This window comes from Echiichthys vipera (assembly GCF_963691815.1).
Source record: "Echiichthys vipera genome assembly, chromosome: 22".
Classification (NCBI taxonomy): domain Eukaryota; kingdom Metazoa; phylum Chordata; class Actinopteri; order Perciformes; family Trachinidae; genus Echiichthys; species Echiichthys vipera.
Window position 1 is genome coordinate 4,902,003 of NC_139847.1, and position 18,319 is coordinate 4,920,321.

Genomic DNA, 18,319 nt, shown 5'->3' on the forward strand with positions numbered 1-18,319 from the left:
ATAGAAAATTTTGGTTTACCCGATACGTTAGGATCTAGTAAATGCAGGCACGGTGAATACATCCCTGTTTTTGTTAGCTTTGCCGCCATGTTGACTTTGGAGCTGCTATTGAAACCAGGAAGTACAAGCAGGGAGCGAGTGGGGAAAAACTTTATTTTAGGTGCTGCAAGGTTGGTAATAGGACAGTGTTGTAAAGTGTCACAGGGCGGCATAGCCACACATTATCGGTGGTGTATTTGGCCTTAAGGGAGACTCACCTGGTGGAGATCTACACTCTACGCTTTGCCAAAGCTTTCCTCGATGAATCAATTATTTATTTGGTGTTTAAAATAAAATGCAAAACACTTTGAAAAGTGCTGCCTTAATCAACCAATCATCCAATGGGAGGACTTCGGAGGTTAGTTTGACAATTTGATTCACAAGTCTGAAAATAAAAAGTAAAGTAATTCAATATAATTATACTAAAGCATATTAACATTTAAGTTGTTTTAAAACAGCAAAGAAATAAGAGAAAAATAAAGAACATAATGCTTTTCACAATTATTTAAATGAAAGAAAACAAGAACAGACGAAACAACTCGTCACTTTTAAATGTCATACATTAAACATCCTTTACCCTTATTAGCATTCAGTTCTACTCATTTATAATTGCATAAATAAACAACATAGCAAAGCCAGAATGAGTCTTTTTCACTGTTAAAGGTATAAAATAATCCTGATAAGACACGCAAACCAAACCAGTTGATGGTGACATTGTTGCAGTATTTCAACAGCAGAGAGGTGATGTAATAGTTTAGATAATCTGCAGTTTAGAGGATTTACAGGCATCATTGGTAATGCAATGATGCAAGAGGGAGATTACACAGGTAACAGTGTAGCTCAAGTATGACGGCTTTTTAAGCAGTAGTTGAATTGCATATTCAAAAATACGCCCAAGCTTTAAAAGTATTTTCTGGGATTTTTGTGCTGATATTCCAAGTCTACTGCTGGCAGCGCTGCCCGGGTCCATTTATCATAGCCTTACTTCTGCACCACAACTCTCCAGGTACAGACAGGAAGGAGAAAGTATTCAGCATTACCGCTGTCTGGAAAATATAGATTTTCTAAAGCACTCTGCCTCTTGCTGCTGGGAAGATTGCCAGGCCGCGTGCGTCCCCAGAATGTGTATCATCATTGTTTCACCTGGTCGTCTGATCTCACTTTGACTGCGTCGGCTTTTGCTGTTTTTATTCTCCGCGGGCCGATGCAAAGTGCAAACAAGGCCGGTCTATTGACGACGCACCGGCCGTGGGCGTAACATTGTACAATGACACTGATGAGCTCGCTGTGCACCTCAATCTGCTGCTGCTGCTTCTGCTGCTGTGTGTTTCCTTTTGTGTCTCTCTCTTTGTGTAACTCTCAGACAAAACAAACCTTTTTAACGCTGCTGTGTGAGATTTATATTAAAAAGACGCACACACTCTAGATTCTCTCTCTCTCCACCTCTCCACATCCATGTCTTCATCTGTCGCCCCACCCGAGGAGGTCAGCCTTACTCTGCGATTTCCAGGCTCGTTCATTGCCAAGGGTGATCGATACTGCTCCCTCTCCGCGGCGACGGTTGCTAGGGGTAGTGTTTGGGTGTTCACATGCAGGTGTGGCTGGTGGTTTTCATGGAAGATGCTATCGATCCAGCATTGCCCCTTAAGCATCCATCTCTGGCCACAGGCCTCAGAGTGAGAGCGTGATTGAGTGCCGAGTTAACTCGGTGTGATTAAAATCAGGGTAATGTTAGAGGACGCCGGTATGACCGCATCTTAAACTTTTATTGATTCCTGTGGTGAAAGTGTGATATCTCTCTTCCCTTTCTCCACAGGGAGCTTAGAGGTAAGGCTTGAGGGGTGTGCTCAGAATCACTTCAGTGGACGAAGGCTGTACAAAAGTATTTATCAGTGTGATTTTCCTTATTATAAACACCAGCTGGGTCTTTTTGCTCTGGAGGGAACCAGAATTGTCCGCAAATGCAATTAAAGGAGCACTCAAACATCAAACTAAGCCCGCGTTACAAACTGAACATGTGGCGTGTGAAAGAGATGTGATGCCATGCGGTTTATTTTCTTGCGGAAAAGATGCTGCTGTGTTGCATTATGGGAAATGTAGGCTATAGTGCAGAGTTTGCTGCTTGGCATGGTAGCATTAATGTAGTGCTCCATACGGCTGTTGCGTCGTGACGTAACGCCCTTTCAAAATATGATTTCCAGGTCCAAGCCGTTCTGAACCTCGTATTTCTACAACGCCACAGTGGCGTGTTCCCGTCGTTTGAACAGGTCTGACTTTTTAAAAAACAACGTAATCGTCATTTTACCTCTTTCGTATCGTTGAAAAGACATCTAACTGATGAACGAGGTGATCTTAATTGTTGACATGTTCTGCCGTTGTGTCGGAACTAGAAATCGCGTTTTGAAAGGGTGTTACGTCAGACTGAACAGCCGAATAGACTTTTTAAATGGAATTCCTTTGCTAGGCAACAGCCTTGGTCCTTGGTAACTTCCTGTCAGCTGATGTCATTTACATGAACTGCAACAGGAAAGAAACTAGTTGGAATGTTTATGTTTACAGCTTTGAACAGGTCTTGTATCTGTGATGAACAATAAGCCTGTGAATGTTCTCATGTGTCCAGGTCGTCGTTATCATCAAAGCAATTTCGGTCCAAAGCAACTGGACTTGGTTATTTGTCTAGGAAGACGTTTCACCTCTCATCCAAGAGGCTTCATCAGTTCATGTACGCATCTGACCAGGCTGGGACTGGACCAGGACCAGGCTGGGACTGGACCAGGACCAGGACCAGGACCCGGCTGGGACCAGTTGTTCTAGAGGGGATATTGTTCCCTGGCTCGACGTGCTTTATTACCTGGTCAAAATGGTCAACAAATGTGTGAACATGACTTTTAGAGTGAGCAGAATGAACCAAGCCTGTGAATGTTCTCATCTGACCAGGTCTGGACTGGTCCAGTCCCAGCCTGGGACTTTTGTGGAGAATGGACCAGGCAAATCCAAATGTTTTTGTAGTTTGAGCTTGAGTTTTGTTTGCTTCTAAGAACCGGCTTCAGTCCTGTTCTCGTTGTGTCTAACTGGTGTCCGCGTCAGTCTCCGTCCTGTCCCTTCTCCCCGGTTTAAACTGGGAGCAGGGAAACTGGGACGTTGTGACACATCACATCACAGCGTTTACGTGACCTGTCACCTCTCTGCCTGCATCCCAGTGCCCACGCCTTACTTGTCCACTAACCCCGCACCAGTAGATCCAGTTTGGTCTGTGTATGTGCGTGTGTGTGTGTCAGGTCACATGCTTCTGCCGGATGACTTGTTGCAATCGCGCTGAGGTCGACACATTTAATTGTGAGAGACGGGGTCGCAGAGGGGCACGAGGGGAGTTCTCACAACACACACACAGAGAGCGGAGGGCTGAATGCACTTCAGAAACATGGCATTCATTCTGTGGCTGACCTGTTTACTCGCCACATTAGAGCGAGCACAGAACAGAACAGAGGGAAGGAGAATGCATATTTTTTGCAGATATTGGATATATTTTGTGTGACCCACTTCATGATAAAACTAAAACTTTACAGGTCCTGTCCTACATTGTAAAATGGGAGATTTCGATGTCTATTAAAAAACGAAATCCACAGAGAATTGCACCCAGCCCGTATTCTGAAAAAGTCTTCAAACGGGTCGTCAGGACTTGGCTGCTATGAGGACTAACATCACCACACATGTATACAGTTGGGTTCAATGAATCCACAAGAGTCTCAGCTTTCCAGTCAGACCCAAATGTATTCATTCATTCATTCATTCATCTTCAACCGCTTGTCCCTGTCGGGGTCGCGGGGGGCTGGAGCCGATCTCAGCTGACATCGGGCGTGAGGCGGGGTCCACCCTGGACAGGACGCCAGTCTATCACAGGGCACATAGAGACGAACAGAGACAGACAACCATTCACACCTACGGGTGATTTTAGAGTCATCAATGAACCGAACACTGCACGTCTTTGGACTGTGGGAGGAAACCGGAGAACCCGGAGAAAACCCACGCAGACACGGGGAGAACATGCAAACTCCACACAGAAAGGCCCCAAGCCGGGATGCGAACCTGGAACCTTCTCGCTGTGAGGCGACAGTGCTAACCACAACACCTCCAAAACTGTTTAGGGAAGATATTATTGATACCAATGGTGGTATGGATTCTGCTTATTGGTTTGACTCATTATCGATTCCCTTATTCCTTATTCCTGATCAGTTTTCTGTGGGGGAAAAATGGAGTGGAGTCTGAACACAGTGTAGATGACATGAAAGAAAATTCGTACAGCTTACTTTTTAATTTAGTTTTGTTTTTTCAAAGAAGGAATCTGTTAACCTTGCATGTAATGAACTAATATACCACCACGCTTTGGATAATTTCCTTCTCTCTGCTGCAAAGTTCAAGCAATTTAATGCAATTCAATTTTATTTATAGTGCCAAATCATAACAAAAGTTATCTCAGGACACTTTACATATAGAGTAGGTAAAGACCACACTTAGACCCAACACTTCCCCCTTGAGTACACAGTGGCAACGAAAACCTTCCCTTCAACAGACAGGAACCTCGAGCAGACCCAGCTCTGTGGAGGACGGACATCTGTTTGCACCGGTTCGGGGGGAAGAGAGAAAAGACATTCAGATATCTTGAGGTCAGAGGTCAAGGAGCCCCTTTTAAAATGGCCATACCCGTTTTTCACTCGCCAATACAAGTTAGTCCAACTTTGAAGCGTTATTTAGCCTCCTTCCTGAAAAACATAACCCAGTTGAAACAGACAGATTCCTCAGCTCATCTAGATCCATCCGCTGCCAGAGTTTTCATCCTAGCTGTAAATCTGAGCCCACTGTCGCCCCTGAAAGACAGTACGTTGGCCCAGGCCTGCTGTCGCTTCATTACAGGCCTAATGAGCTGAAACAGAGTTAAGATACTGTATGTCGTTGTAAAGTAACTGAGGCAGGTTTGAGTCCAGGTTTTATGGACCGACACCTCTCAATAAGAACAGATCTTTGCCACTATCATAACGGCTGGGTGACATTGACTGACTGTTAAGTGATATGAGACCAACACAGAAGCACAAAAGCATTAATACCACCATGCACTGTGTGTGTGAAGGCCTGAGCAGAAAACTTGGAAAGCATTCATTATTATTTTGCATCTAACTCTGTATTTGTGTTAAACCCCAACCGCCTGACACACCAAGTGGATCAAAACAAATACCACTAATGAAATGCAAAGTGTGTGCATGTGTGTGTGCGTATGTGTGTGTGTGTGTGTGTGTGTGTCTCACATTGTGCCTCTGGCTCTTTTGTCTCACATGTTTTATTCACTGTTCATTAAAGTGTCTGTTTCATAACGCTTCATCTGCATTTGCCCTCAGTGAAAAGGTACTGTAGACACACACACACACACACACACACACACACACACACACACACACACACACACACACACACACACACACACACACACAGGAGACAATGAAGTGACTGAGATCTCTTGCAGAACTTCCCTGCCCCGACGTAAACTCTCCCCTCTCTCTCCGTGCTGCTCTGATCACGTCATTATCCGGCCAAAGATGAAAAATACTTCCAAGGAAACCATGACAACAACTCCACTGAGATCTCTGCCGCTCTTTCCAAAAAAAAAAAAGAAAATGGAGAGAGGAAGCGAGTGTAAAAAAAAATCTCTCGTCTCCTCTCCGGCTCCGTTTTGCATAATTTGTTCTTAAGGGAGGATTAGTGCAAAAGGGGGGAGTGTCAGTGTAATTGTGATCATTTTGTACAATGGCTCCTCACCCAAGAGCATCAACAAACACAGAAATCAAAGAAAGAGGAGTTGGAGTCGGGCAGGGGGCACGAGGGAGATGGAGAGTTTAGGATGGAGGTTTTTAAGAGGAGGAGAAAGGAAGCAGGAGCCGGCACGAGGGGGTTTGGGGGGTGAAAATGAAGCTGTAACTGAAATTGTGGCGGTTTAAATTTGAATTATCCGTCTGGTGTGAGCAACATCAAACACAACCGGTTTCCTGACATCAAGCAAAACATACTTTTCATATCACTGAGTGCTCGTTGTAGTCATTTTATGTATTTTTCATACATCGGCTTTGTTCCGCTCTTCCTTCTCTGATGCCTTTTTGTTTGTCGACATTTGGCGTGCGAACAGGCAGAGAGCTTCGTCGGGCCCGCGGAGCAAAAGCAGTCCGTAATCCTGACTCGGAATAAAACATTAGCTTCGCGTCGGCTCGCTCTCCTGTTTTCATAGCTGCATGCTCACCGGCTGTCTGTCAGGCCTGGGTTTGCACTCTGTACTCTTATATTACATGGACTTCAAGATGTGTTTGTTATGAACTCTATGGGGGTGCAAGGGAAGTGGGGCTTACCTGAGCCAGAAAAGCAGCGATGCACAAATAAATGGGACCTATTTTAAATATTTTCCTGTGACTTTTAAAGGTCCCAAATCAGGCTCATTTTCAATTCAATTCATTTCAATTTTATTTATAGTGCTAAATCATAACAACAGTTATCTCAGGACACTTTACAGAGTAGGTAAAGACCACACTCTGTGACCTATTTATGATTTACATAGACCCAACAATTCCCCCGTAGAGTACGAAAACCTTCCCTATAACAGACAGGAACATCAGACAGACCCAGCTCTTTGGAGGACGGACATCTGTCTTGAACGGATCATACTTGTATTTTGGGTTTCTACTAGAACATGTTTACATGCTTTAATGTTCAAAAAACACATTATTTTTCTCATCCTGTACAGTCTGTACGTCACAGTAGCTTCACTTTCTACCTAACTATAGTGTAGTTGTGACATCACAACTGTACAGAAGTCCTGACGGCTCGTTTAAAGACACGATTTCTGAATACGGGCAGTGTGTGTTTAAATGGCCTTTCTAGTCTTCTGACTACTCAAGGCGCTTTCACAGTGTTTGTCACATTCACCCGTTCACACGGACATTCACACTGATGGCAGTGGACATCTACAGACCATCTAATCTAACCATTCACACCACATTCACACACCCATGCGCAGCACAGGGAGCAAATTTGGGCTTCAGTGTCCACATATCGAAGTGCCCAAGGACACTTCAATGCCCAAGGACACTTCAATATGTGGGGACATATGTGGGGGAGGTGGGGATCGAACAGCCGATCTCTCAAACCGCTGATCTATCGAATGGAGGATGACCCACTCTTCCACTGAGCCACAGTCGCCCCATATAGGAAGTTCATGATGTCATCAGGGTTATCTTGGCCTAGGCTTTGGACTTTTGCCATTTACACATACAAAGATCTGTAGATGTCTGTGTCTTTAACATATGTTTCATTTTACATTCTGCATTTAACACTTATCAGAATAATCCCCTGTGTGTGCGTTCATATTATTTCACTACTCCGGTGTGTTGCCTGGAAAAGATCAGATGTTAAAGCGAACACTTTTTAAGTCTTTATGGTAAACAGTACCTTAATCTTCAGTGAGTGTCACAGCACCACCCACCATAAATCCTCTATTATGCTGCTGCTTTTAATTAATTTACATTCACAAGTGACCTAATAACCCTCTTTAATTATACGTTATCCTCCCAGAGTTATTCTTGGCATCCATAAGCTTCACTTCTTCATTCACACATGAGCTACGCGGCTAATTAGCATGCATGTTTTACACGTTCTTGTGCTACCAGAGCATTATAGAGAGAACACCGTATAGGGGATGTATCTGTTTCCTTTCCCCTCTCTGCTCTTGGCATTATCTAATTAAGACATGTAATTTACCCTGAATAAATACATAGAATAGATCTAAACCAAAAAAAGAAAAGGTAAAGCTGGGATTTTTTTCTGGTTATATATAAAATCTAAATTTTGCATCCCTACAATTTTTTGTGATTCTGATGTTTAAACCATAGTGAGTGGGCGCCAATTCTTTTAATTGTTAGAGACATTTGTAGAATTTGACAAAACAATTAAACATGCAGGTGTTCGGTTCATTGATGACTCTAAATCACCCGTAGGTGTGAATGGTTGTCTGTCTCTGTTCGTCTCTATGTGTCCTGTGATAGACTGGCGTCCTGTCCAGGGTGGACCCCGCCTCACGCCCGATGTCAGCTGGGATCGGCTCCAGCCCACCGCGACCCCAACAGGGACAAGCGGTTCAAGATGAATGAATGAATGAATGAATAATTGTCTGTTAAGTTCGTATCTATCACTGTCTATCAACGAGTGAGTTAAAACAACGGTGACTGATCAAATGACCCACTAATGAAAGAGCTTGTAATTGCTGCTTTGATAAGAAAAACCATCTGAGACTCTATGGAGACTTTCCCGCGCTAAAATCAAATGTGACGCACAGTTAGTGACGCTGTTTACGTCCTCCCCCTTCTCTCTTCAGACCTCCTCTCAGTGTGGAGCATGCGAAGGGATCACGCAGATCTAATGACGTCACACAGTCGACACTGATTGGTTACCAAAGGAACTCTGGGAGATGAAGTCCCAGAGGCTGCCTGCTGTTACATCTTACCGCCAAAGCGGGCGCTAGAAACACTGTATCTCATTTCCTACGGATTAAAACCCTCAGTGCCGGGTTAAATCTTAAACGAGGCATCTTCTTCCTTCTTTCCAAAATGTGCAATCTTTGCATTCAGGTTTATTTTCAGCAGCTTTGGTCAGCCTTCATGACGAACTGCCATTCAGAAAAGCTACTGCACTGTGGAAATAATCTTCTATAAGCTCCTTGAAATATACATGGTTGCTTACAGCGCGTCACATTAACTTTCATTAATGCAACATACCACACCAGCCCGCATTAGAGGCAACATAACTTCCCTGATGCATCATATCATCTTAAAGAATCCATGCTTGTCGTTCCCATTAGTTACTGTAGAAGGCGAATTAGCTGTGATTATACACGTCCCTCCTATGGAGCGGGAGGAGAGGGGTGAGGTTGAGAGGGCAGTTTACAAACCAACTGGAACAGACTGGGGAAGACTTTGCTCTGCGTAGCACAGTAGGAGAGGTGCATGTGTGTGTACTTAAGCCCGTAGTGTATGGCAGAGCAGATGGAGCTGTAATAGCATTAGCTGATGCCTGCCTGTCAGCCCGCGGGAATGATGAGTTTAGTTAAGGACAGTAATTAATACGGTATCCCTTCTTTATCCATCTGTCTCTCACAAACACGCAGTCCTGTAAGTACAGCATGCAAAAGTCAAGAAACGATACTTAATTCTGAAGCGCAAATCTTCAGTTAAGTGAGTGGATGCATTTCTGCACAGTTTGAGACCAGACAAAGTCTCTCAGCAAGCCCCCCCGGGGGACGCTTGGCATTTAAGATAACGTTTATCTGATTACAACTGTTATACTATCCATCAAAACATGACGAGGAGGAGGAGGAGTGGTGAAAGAGGAGGAAGAGGTGTTAAATATAGATACGGAAGTGTGACACACACTCGGTGAACTTTGGATGGTTTCCCAGACGAGTGCATTAGTCGTGCCACGCTGTAACACATCTGCAGTGGCTGTAAAAGCATCCCTCTGGTTACGAGATTAGGAAGATACTGGAATGAAAAGATCGATGCAGTCACAGGAAGTCTTCAGTTTTACCTAACTACGTTTGACACAACACATCTCCCCTATCCCTCCAGTTGCCACCGCAGGACTGTATATGATGACGTCGCTGCCTGGATAGAAATCTCATTCAGAAATTGTGAAAAAACAGGCCTGAAGTGAGTTCATGTGATGCAGTTTCTTGGCCTGACATTCATATAACCTTTCAGGTGAACGTGTCATTAGTAGCTGATGATGCTGCAGGCCTGAGTCCTCAAACCCAGATGTGCGTTTTGCATGGACAGCGGACCTAAAAATGGCATCCATTCATTCCTATGGAGAGCAGCTCAGTGGCACAATCTCCCCTAAAGAGATCATGCTAGTTTTCAGGGTCATATTTGTATGTTTCGGGTGAACTACAATAGGTTTACAGGCTTTGATCTTTAAAAAAAACACATTACCGTATTATTCGGATTATAAGTGGCAGTTTTTTTCATAGTTTGACCGGGGGTGCGACTTTTACTCTGGAGCGACTTCTGTGTGAAATTATTAACACATTACCGTAAAATATCAAATAATAGCCCGGGCTATTATTTATGTCTGTCACGTAAGAGACTAGGCATATATCAGCAATCGTCACACACACGTCAACCAGTCAAAATCCGGCGGGGACGGGTCATGGCAGAAGTGCATTGGGAAAATAAAGATGCTACCTGCTAATGCTTGAGCTAAGCGCCGCATTGTCTACCTTTGGAGTTGGCGGAGTTGTTCAGAAGTGACAGCGAGGAAGAAGAGTTCAGTGGATGTAGTGATTAGCAGTGACAGAGTGTTTGGTAAATGTAGAGCATGTTCTATATGTTATAGTTCTGTGAATGACTCTGACCGTAATATGTTACGTTAACACACCAGGCACGTTCTCAGGTCGTTGTTTATGCGTCATATAACGTACACTTATTCAGCCTGTTGTTCTCTGTTCTAGTTTTATTTTAAATTGCCTTTCAAGATGAAATGTCGTTTCTTGGTGTTGGATTTTATCAAATACATTTACCCAAAAAATGCGACTTATACTCGAGTGCCACTTATAAATGTTTTATAATACATTTACAATATACAGGGATTTTACACATTTTCTCTGGGAAACTGAACCGTTAAGAAACTTAAAAGAATAGACTTTTTTGTTCTGGATGAGAAGATCGATAACACAAAGCTAGCTTAGCATAAAGACTGGAAACGGTGGAGGAAACCTGGCCCTGTCCAAAGGTAAAGAAATCCACCTACGAGCACTAATTAAACCTTCTAATCATCACATTTTCTATAGTTAAATCAGTATCAGCAGAGAGGTTTTTTTTTTTGGCTGGTAGCAGTGACTTCCTTAAGTCTTATCAGTACGCTAAGCTAACCGTCTCGTGGCTGTCGCTTCATATTTAATAGGCAGATATGAGGGTGATATCGATCTTTATGTTCGTCGGCAAATGTCAAACTATTCCTTTAATAAAGAACGGATTTGATTTGATGCATGCTGCTTTGGAAAAGGTCTCCTCTTCCTTGTCTTTTAAGAACGCTAGCAGCCGTCGGCTAACAGCCTCGCAAGGGGTGATTCATGCGTTAACTTTTCTCCGCAGTGTCCTTAAACAATTTCATCTTGTCATGAATCTTTGATCTGAAGTGGCTCTTCAGAGTTCCCCAACTGAGACAGAGAGAGACAGAGATCCTCTGTTGCTATTTCCAGCGCCCTGAACTTTCCCCGTGTTGCATAAGTGAAGGTGTCAGACGGAAATAAATCCTCCGGAGACTTTTACATTTAAAGTTTACTTCACAGTGTAGTTTCAACAGTTCCTCCTCCTTCCTTTTTACTTCACTGATTCCTCTCCCTGTTCCCCTCTTCTCTCTCCGTCTCTCCTTCATACTATTTTCGGAGTAGCACAGACGAGTGCCACTTTTCGAGAAGCGGAGCGGATTCCTCAGCGCGTTGCCATGACAGCGCTCCCGAGGCTCCGCGGCACACTTTCTCGGCTCCTCTTCCTTTCACCTCCCCGTGATCTCGTTAATTTTCTGCTTCCCTTCGTCTCCTCTGGTCCCAAATAAGTGTTTCAAATGACTAAAATTGTGTTATTCAAGGCTGTAAATATTCTTCAACACTCTGAAATACTTCATCTTAAGACTTAGCAATTTACTGTTTATATTTGTATAGATTTCTTTTTGCCTTTATTGCAATAGTACAGCTGGAGGTTGACATGAAATGGGAAACAATAATTGTTTTTTAGAGGTATTCTATTGCTGTCTCTTGGTGCTCATAGGGTTTAAATTTGCCTTTCATTTAATGTGAAAATTATTTAATTATGTCAGCCGAGAAGGTTGTATTTTCAGTTTGGTTAGTTGGTTTGTTTGTCTGGCTGTCAGCAGGATAACAAATAAACTACCGACCCGATTTCCATGAAACTTAATTGAATGGTGAAGCACGTGCAGAGGAAGAACACTTTAAATTTTGGGGCGGATCCATATCACGGGGGCGGACCGACAGATTGTATTTCACTATCGATAGCATTGCGAGATGGGGCTTGGCCAAGACTGAGTGCTCTTCTCACACCTTCTTCTCCTGAATATAAGACAGCGTTTTCTCCTGGAAATCCGCCTGAAAAAGGGGCGTCTGGATTTTTAAAGGCCCAGTAAGTGTTTCCATAGACACAGTCGCAGTGTGAGTGTGACTGTGCTGACTAATCAAACAGCCAACACAGTCTCACACCCAACACGTCAAAAACTGACGCTTGGTCAGGGGCCTTTGGCGTTAGTTACTGACTAAAAGACTCCTTAAACGTACAAACCCGACGCAGAGGGCTTTCAACACATTCCAATGTAAGCCCGTCCACGGCGATATTTGAAGCTCAGGACGCTCCTCAGGCAACACAGTCTCACACCCACAGTAACTAACGCCAAAGGCCCCTGACCAAGTGTCAGTTTTTGACGTGTTTGGTGTGAGACTGTGTTGAAACAGCAGAGAAACACGGGAGGCTTTACGTAGCTGGATTTGACGCAGGAGACGTCACTTGGTTTTGTATTTGTTGACTCACGGTTATTTTGATAGTTGTTTAATGGGTTCCTGAAGAGGAGCATTTCTGGTTTGAGAAGAAAGACTCATTTTGTTTTGGTTGTCTTATAATCAGGGTCTTCTTATATTCAGGACAATACGGTAATTATCATAAAATGACTTAACTCGGTGATGTTTGACATCTTCCACCACTCTAAACGACTTCACATGCAGTTGTGTGTGTGTATATATATCTATATAGGCTACAACTTAATCTGGCATACTGACCATCTGGAAACACTGAACTGTTTTGTAGTCTGGACCCTGCTTTTGTAACGTAACCTGAGTTTGTATTGAGCCTCTCTATCCACCAGGATCACTATCAGACCTGGATGTTTGTATTTAAATAAATGCCTAAGAATGGCACCAGAGCCGGTGAAATGTTGATGGCCAGCTGTTGAATTGCAGGAGATATTAAAGCGTTACAGGTATTTATTTTGGCCTCCATGTTTTTAATCCTTTGTCTGAGTGTCTTTAGCTCCCCAGGCTGATTTCACTTTGCCCTGCAGCTGACCTGAAGGGGCTCTGTGAGGAGAATAAAGTGCCTTTGGGTCAAAATGCAGTCAGTGTGTGGGAGTCTGAGGGAAGGAGGATCCACCGGGACTTAAGTGGATCTCAACATGTACATGTAGCACACACACACCAGCACCCCACCCCCTCACACACAATGAAATCCCATTATCTTGCGCACACTCACCGCCAAAAACACACACTTTCAGATCAACACAGAGACGTGGGGAATACCCACTCCGTGTTGGACACCAGGGAGTCAGAGGAAGAGATATTCACCCTCACTGATTTAATAATGAAAACCAGGCAGAGATGGAGATCTGGAGCAAGCGGGAAGGGGTCGGACAGATGAGACAAATAAGAGATGAAGAGCAGCGAACGAGGCGGCGATGGAGGATGAGGATGAGGAGGAGCGTGCATGTATTATTAAACAGCCTCTGTGTTAGATTATTTACAACAGCTGGAGGAGGGGGGTCGATATTGTGCTCACACACGTGCACACTCTCAGGCAACCGCACTCTTTCAGACAAGTCGACACGAGCTGAGGTGGTTCGCGTAATTGAACGTCAGAAGCCGTTAGGGAGGGAGAGCGCGCAAGAGAGAGACATAAAGAGGACACGCTGGTCACTTTTTATTAGAGTTGGCGTGTGTGTGATTCAGTCTGGACAATCAAATTAAGGAGCACAGGAACACACACACATATTTTGTGTCAGATGAGTGTGTAAACAGTTGGTATTAACATGTCTTTTGTTAATAGACAGTTTGTAACACACACACACACACACACACACACACACACACACACACGCTCTTGGTTGATTATCCATGCGGTTTTGTTTACCTCCATTGTCGCCGTTCCATTTCAATCATCCCGCAAACATTAATTGCGCCAAAAGACTGTATTAGAAGCGTGGGAGAGAGTGCAAGGGTGGCGCGTTTCCAGCGCGCTGACCCGGTAAAGCGCACACCTCCCACATGCACATATGCACAGAGTGAGAAGTTACACACACTTTAATTCATCAGGCACAAAGGCATGAGCGCACACACTCGCACAAAACCACGGCCCAAAAATAACAAGCATGGCCCACATAGAGAGTTCACTCCAAACCGAGAAGAGACGAGTTTCCTCTCTTCTCTCTTCTCTTCTTCGAACTTCCCCTCTCTCTCTCTCTCTCTCTCTCTCTCTCTCTCTCTCTCTCTCTCTCTGTCGGTCTTGATCAGTTACTTCAAAGAGGATTGTATAATTAGAGTCCACAGACATATTTCATCCAAATATCTACTTTTATTGGATGTTATTGGTTAGTTAGTTAAGGTAAACACACACGATTTACGTTTCTTTTGCATCTTAAATGTCCCATATTCTGCTCGTTTTCAGGTTCATACTCATGTATTTCGGGTTTCTACTAGAACACGTTTACATGCTTTAATGTTCAAAATACACTTTATTTTTCTCATCCTGTCTGTCTGAATACACCTGTATTCACCCTCCCTCCGTTTAAGCGCCTGTTTCTTTAAGAGCCCCTCCTGAAAAAGACCAGTCTGCTCTGATTGGTCAGTGTTTCAGGGTCTTCTACATCTGTTTCTCTGCACCGTCACTGCAGCCGGGGAATGACTGTAACATCACTGTAGCAGCACTTTCTACCATTATATAGAATAGTATAACCGGCTCCATTAAAGACAGTTTCTGAATATGGACTGTGCTTTATAATAAATAAATAAAGGGCTACAAGGTGGTGTAGTGGTTAGCACTGTCACCTCACAGCGAGAAGGTTCCAGTTTCGTACCCCAACTGGAGCCCTTCTGTGAGGAGTTTGCATTTTCTCCCCGTGTCTGCGTGGGTTTTCTCCGGGTTCTCCGGTTTCCTCCCACAGTCCAAAGACGTGCAGGTGTTCGGTTCATTGATGACTCTAAATCACCCGTAGGTGTGAATGGTTGTCTGTCTCTGTTCGTCTCTATGTGTCCTGTGATAGACTGGCGTCCTGTCCAGGGTGGACCCCGCCTCACGCCAGCCCCTGGAGCCGATCCCATTCTCTATAATTTCACTTGAAACTGTTTTGTTGATTTTGCACTAAAGTTCTCAATAAAACGAGAAACCACTTTTATTTATCAAGCCTTTCATTCTCAAGCGTAGGCTTTAAACACACTGGAGCCTTTTGTGTTTGTGCCAAAATTATTACTGAGGCCTACCGCGGGTTTTCAGACCTCTTCCTTCTGCTTCATTTGGGAATTAACTCGTTTCTTTTCCAATTTTTCTGACAACTGAGACTTTTCCGTCACCCAGCACAAGAACACACAGCTCACATCGTGTGACATGCTTGATCTATATGTGGCTCTTCCCTTGTGGCCACTCAGACACTCTTTCTTTTAAAGCACATCCTCTTTCTTCTCTCCGACTGTCTGCCCCGCTGCTCTCTATCACTCTTTTTCTCCCCCTTTCTCTCATCTTCTAACCCCTCTCTTTGTCTCTCTCTCTCTCTCTGTCCCTCGTGATTTCTCTGGCTACAGTTTCGGCGCTTTAACACCGTTTAGAAACTTCTTTCCGGCTCATTTCGCTCTTGGCTCGTCCCGGCTGCGTTGACACTAAGCAGCGTGATGAGAGACTGCGCCCCACGGAGGACATGACAACGCCGTCTCAATCAGGACTCCCGCTGAAGCCCGAACCCCAGTTTTATCCTCAGTGCTCTCCTTTAGCTGTCATTGTCGAGCTGTTACGTTGTTAATGTACCTAGCAGTGCTGGACGGCTGATTCTCACCATAAACCAATCATCCCTCTCCTCTCTGTGGTTTCCTCAGGCGTAGACCAGCATGCCGTTGGTGAAGAGGAACATTGAGCCCAGGCACCTGTGCCGTGGGGCGCTGCCAGATGGGGTGACCAGTGAACTGGAGTGTGTTACCAACAGCACCCTGGCAGCCATCATCAAACAGCTGGGTGGTCTGAGTGAGTATCCTGATGTTGAATACAAACGATGTGTTTGGCACGTACAGTACAGTTTATCATATCTGATTAATGCATTTCTTAAAATGAGGAAGGAGTTTTGTTCAGACGTTTTGACTTAAGTGCTGACTAGTGATGTTATTGTTGAGAAACTGTGATCTGTGCTTGAAGATTAAAGGCCCGGCCTCAGTGTTTAAAACTTGAGAATTTTCACATCTAAGTTCAACTCTGGGGAACTTTGACCCTCGAGCGCTGCAGGGAAGACACATTTTTTTAGCCCAGCCCACAAGTTAGCATCACCTTTGTTCCCTCGGCAACTAGCCAGTGGGATTGTTCCACTGGATTTTTGGATATTGCAGAAAGTAAACTCAAAAGTTAATGATATCTGCATGTTTGGATCAACAAGATAATCTTCACAAGTGAAACATTTTTGAAGGGTGAATGCAATCTGCAGAAGTAAAACGCCAAGGTTGCTCGACTGGTCACGGCCGCCAGCTCTCGGCTGATTTTGTGTGTCCGCTGTGATGACGTGTCCTCGACGACCTCTGTAGTCAAAATGTTCTAATTTCACAGATAACTGACGTATATTATCATCTCATCTCATCTTCAGCCTCTTATCCATGGTCGGGTCGCGGGGGCAGCAGCTTTAGCAGGGGACCCCAAACTTCCCTTTCCCGGGCCACATTAACCAGCTCTAACTGGGGGATCCTGAGGCGTTCCCAGGCCCGTGTGGAGATCTAATCTCTCCACCTGGTCCTGGGTCTTCCCCGAGGCCTCCTCCCAGCTGGACGTGCCTGGAACACCTCCTTAGCGAGGCGCCCAGGGTTCATCCTTACTAGATGATCCTGAACCACCTCAACTGGCTCCTTTAACGCAAAGGAGCAGCGGTATATTATCATGTAAACAAAATGTTAAAATCTCTAAATTTCAACTAACCAAAAACCCCTAAAAAAAAAAAAAAACACTGACTTCAAGACGAGGGAACTAGAAAGACAATAATGCAATCTCATCTCTGGGTTTTAGGATTAATTATTGCAGCACTCTATCGCAAACCGTCTCAACAGAGCTGAACTTTAAAGGGAAGAGAGAGCTGGAGAGTCCAAAATAGATCATAAATCATTAGCTGCGTATCTTTAATTTGACCTCCTGTCTTGAGTATTAAGCGCTTCACAAAAGAGGAACGGTTTGCAGAAAGAAACTACAGGAGGGAGGAGTTTCTCTGTGTGTACGCTTTAGGTCAGATGCCGTGCCCGACCCTAAAACTAGCCGTAAGCAGTCACGTCCCCATGTGTCATCTTTAGCATTCGGAGCGCCACCGCAGCCAAAACTAATACATTCAGAGCGATGTTCTTCAAAGATCACTTGAGACGTGTGTAAGTGTGAACGACGCGGCGTCTGCACATGCTGATGAGATGTGTTCCAGCAGTTGTTTGCTGAGAGGAAGCCTTAAGGGGCGGCTGGCGTGGTGTTGGGATGGAGACGGTCTGAAACGGCAACGTTCAGTGCAGGCTTTTGCAAAATCAATACTCAACGTCCAGATGCATCACAATCAACATATCTCACCCTGAACAGCTCATTTAAAACTCGAAAGTTGTCCGAAGGTTGGGTTGCACAGCACAATGGCCAGAAGAGAGATGGAAAAGAACAATTTGAATTTGATTAACATCTCAGGGACTAAATGAAATTCAGCGACAGCTCACTGAATGAGTGCGTGCTCTGCCTCTGCTCCATCTGTCACGTCGTGGGCTGAGAGACAGAACGAGAGAGGAGAGATGGAGAGACTTCAAGGGTGTGCAGCAAGTGTGTGTGCGCGTGTGTGTGTGTGTGTGCAGCATTTCTGCATCTCATATATAATAATGTATTTAAATATCTGTACTTTTCTGTCACTCAAAAGGAGGACTTTAGCTGACTTAAGTATAAAATGACAATTAAATAAATAACATGGAAATTAGTGAATAAATACAGGAATGAACAGATAAATAGATATTAAATAAATGCTGAAATAGATACAGGAATCAGCAGATAAAAAAAATGGACAAAATATTAAATAAATGCTGGAATAAATGCAGTAATTAGCAGATAAATAAATGCCAAGATAAATAAATAAAATATTAAATAAATGCTGAAATAAATACAGGAATAACTTTACTCAGAAATAAATGCAGGAATAAATAAAAGAAGAAGTTTAAAAA

General features: G+C 44.1%; 1 protein-coding gene across 1 annotated transcript in view; it reads left to right on the plus strand.

Annotated features, from left to right (window-relative positions):
* Nucleotides 1-18,319, plus strand: part of LOC310964363 (actin-binding protein WASF3) — a gene marked incomplete at its 3' end in the record, with an annotated part of 42,218 nt that overhangs the window by 5,795 nt on the left and 18,104 nt on the right. The window contains exon 2 of the mRNA XM_083937467.1: nt 15,986-16,130. Coding sequence (XP_083793593.1) covers nt 15,998-16,130 — 133 coding nt within the window. The 5' untranslated portion in view covers nt 15,986-15,997. The remainder of the gene's footprint in view (nt 1-15,985; nt 16,131-18,319) is intronic.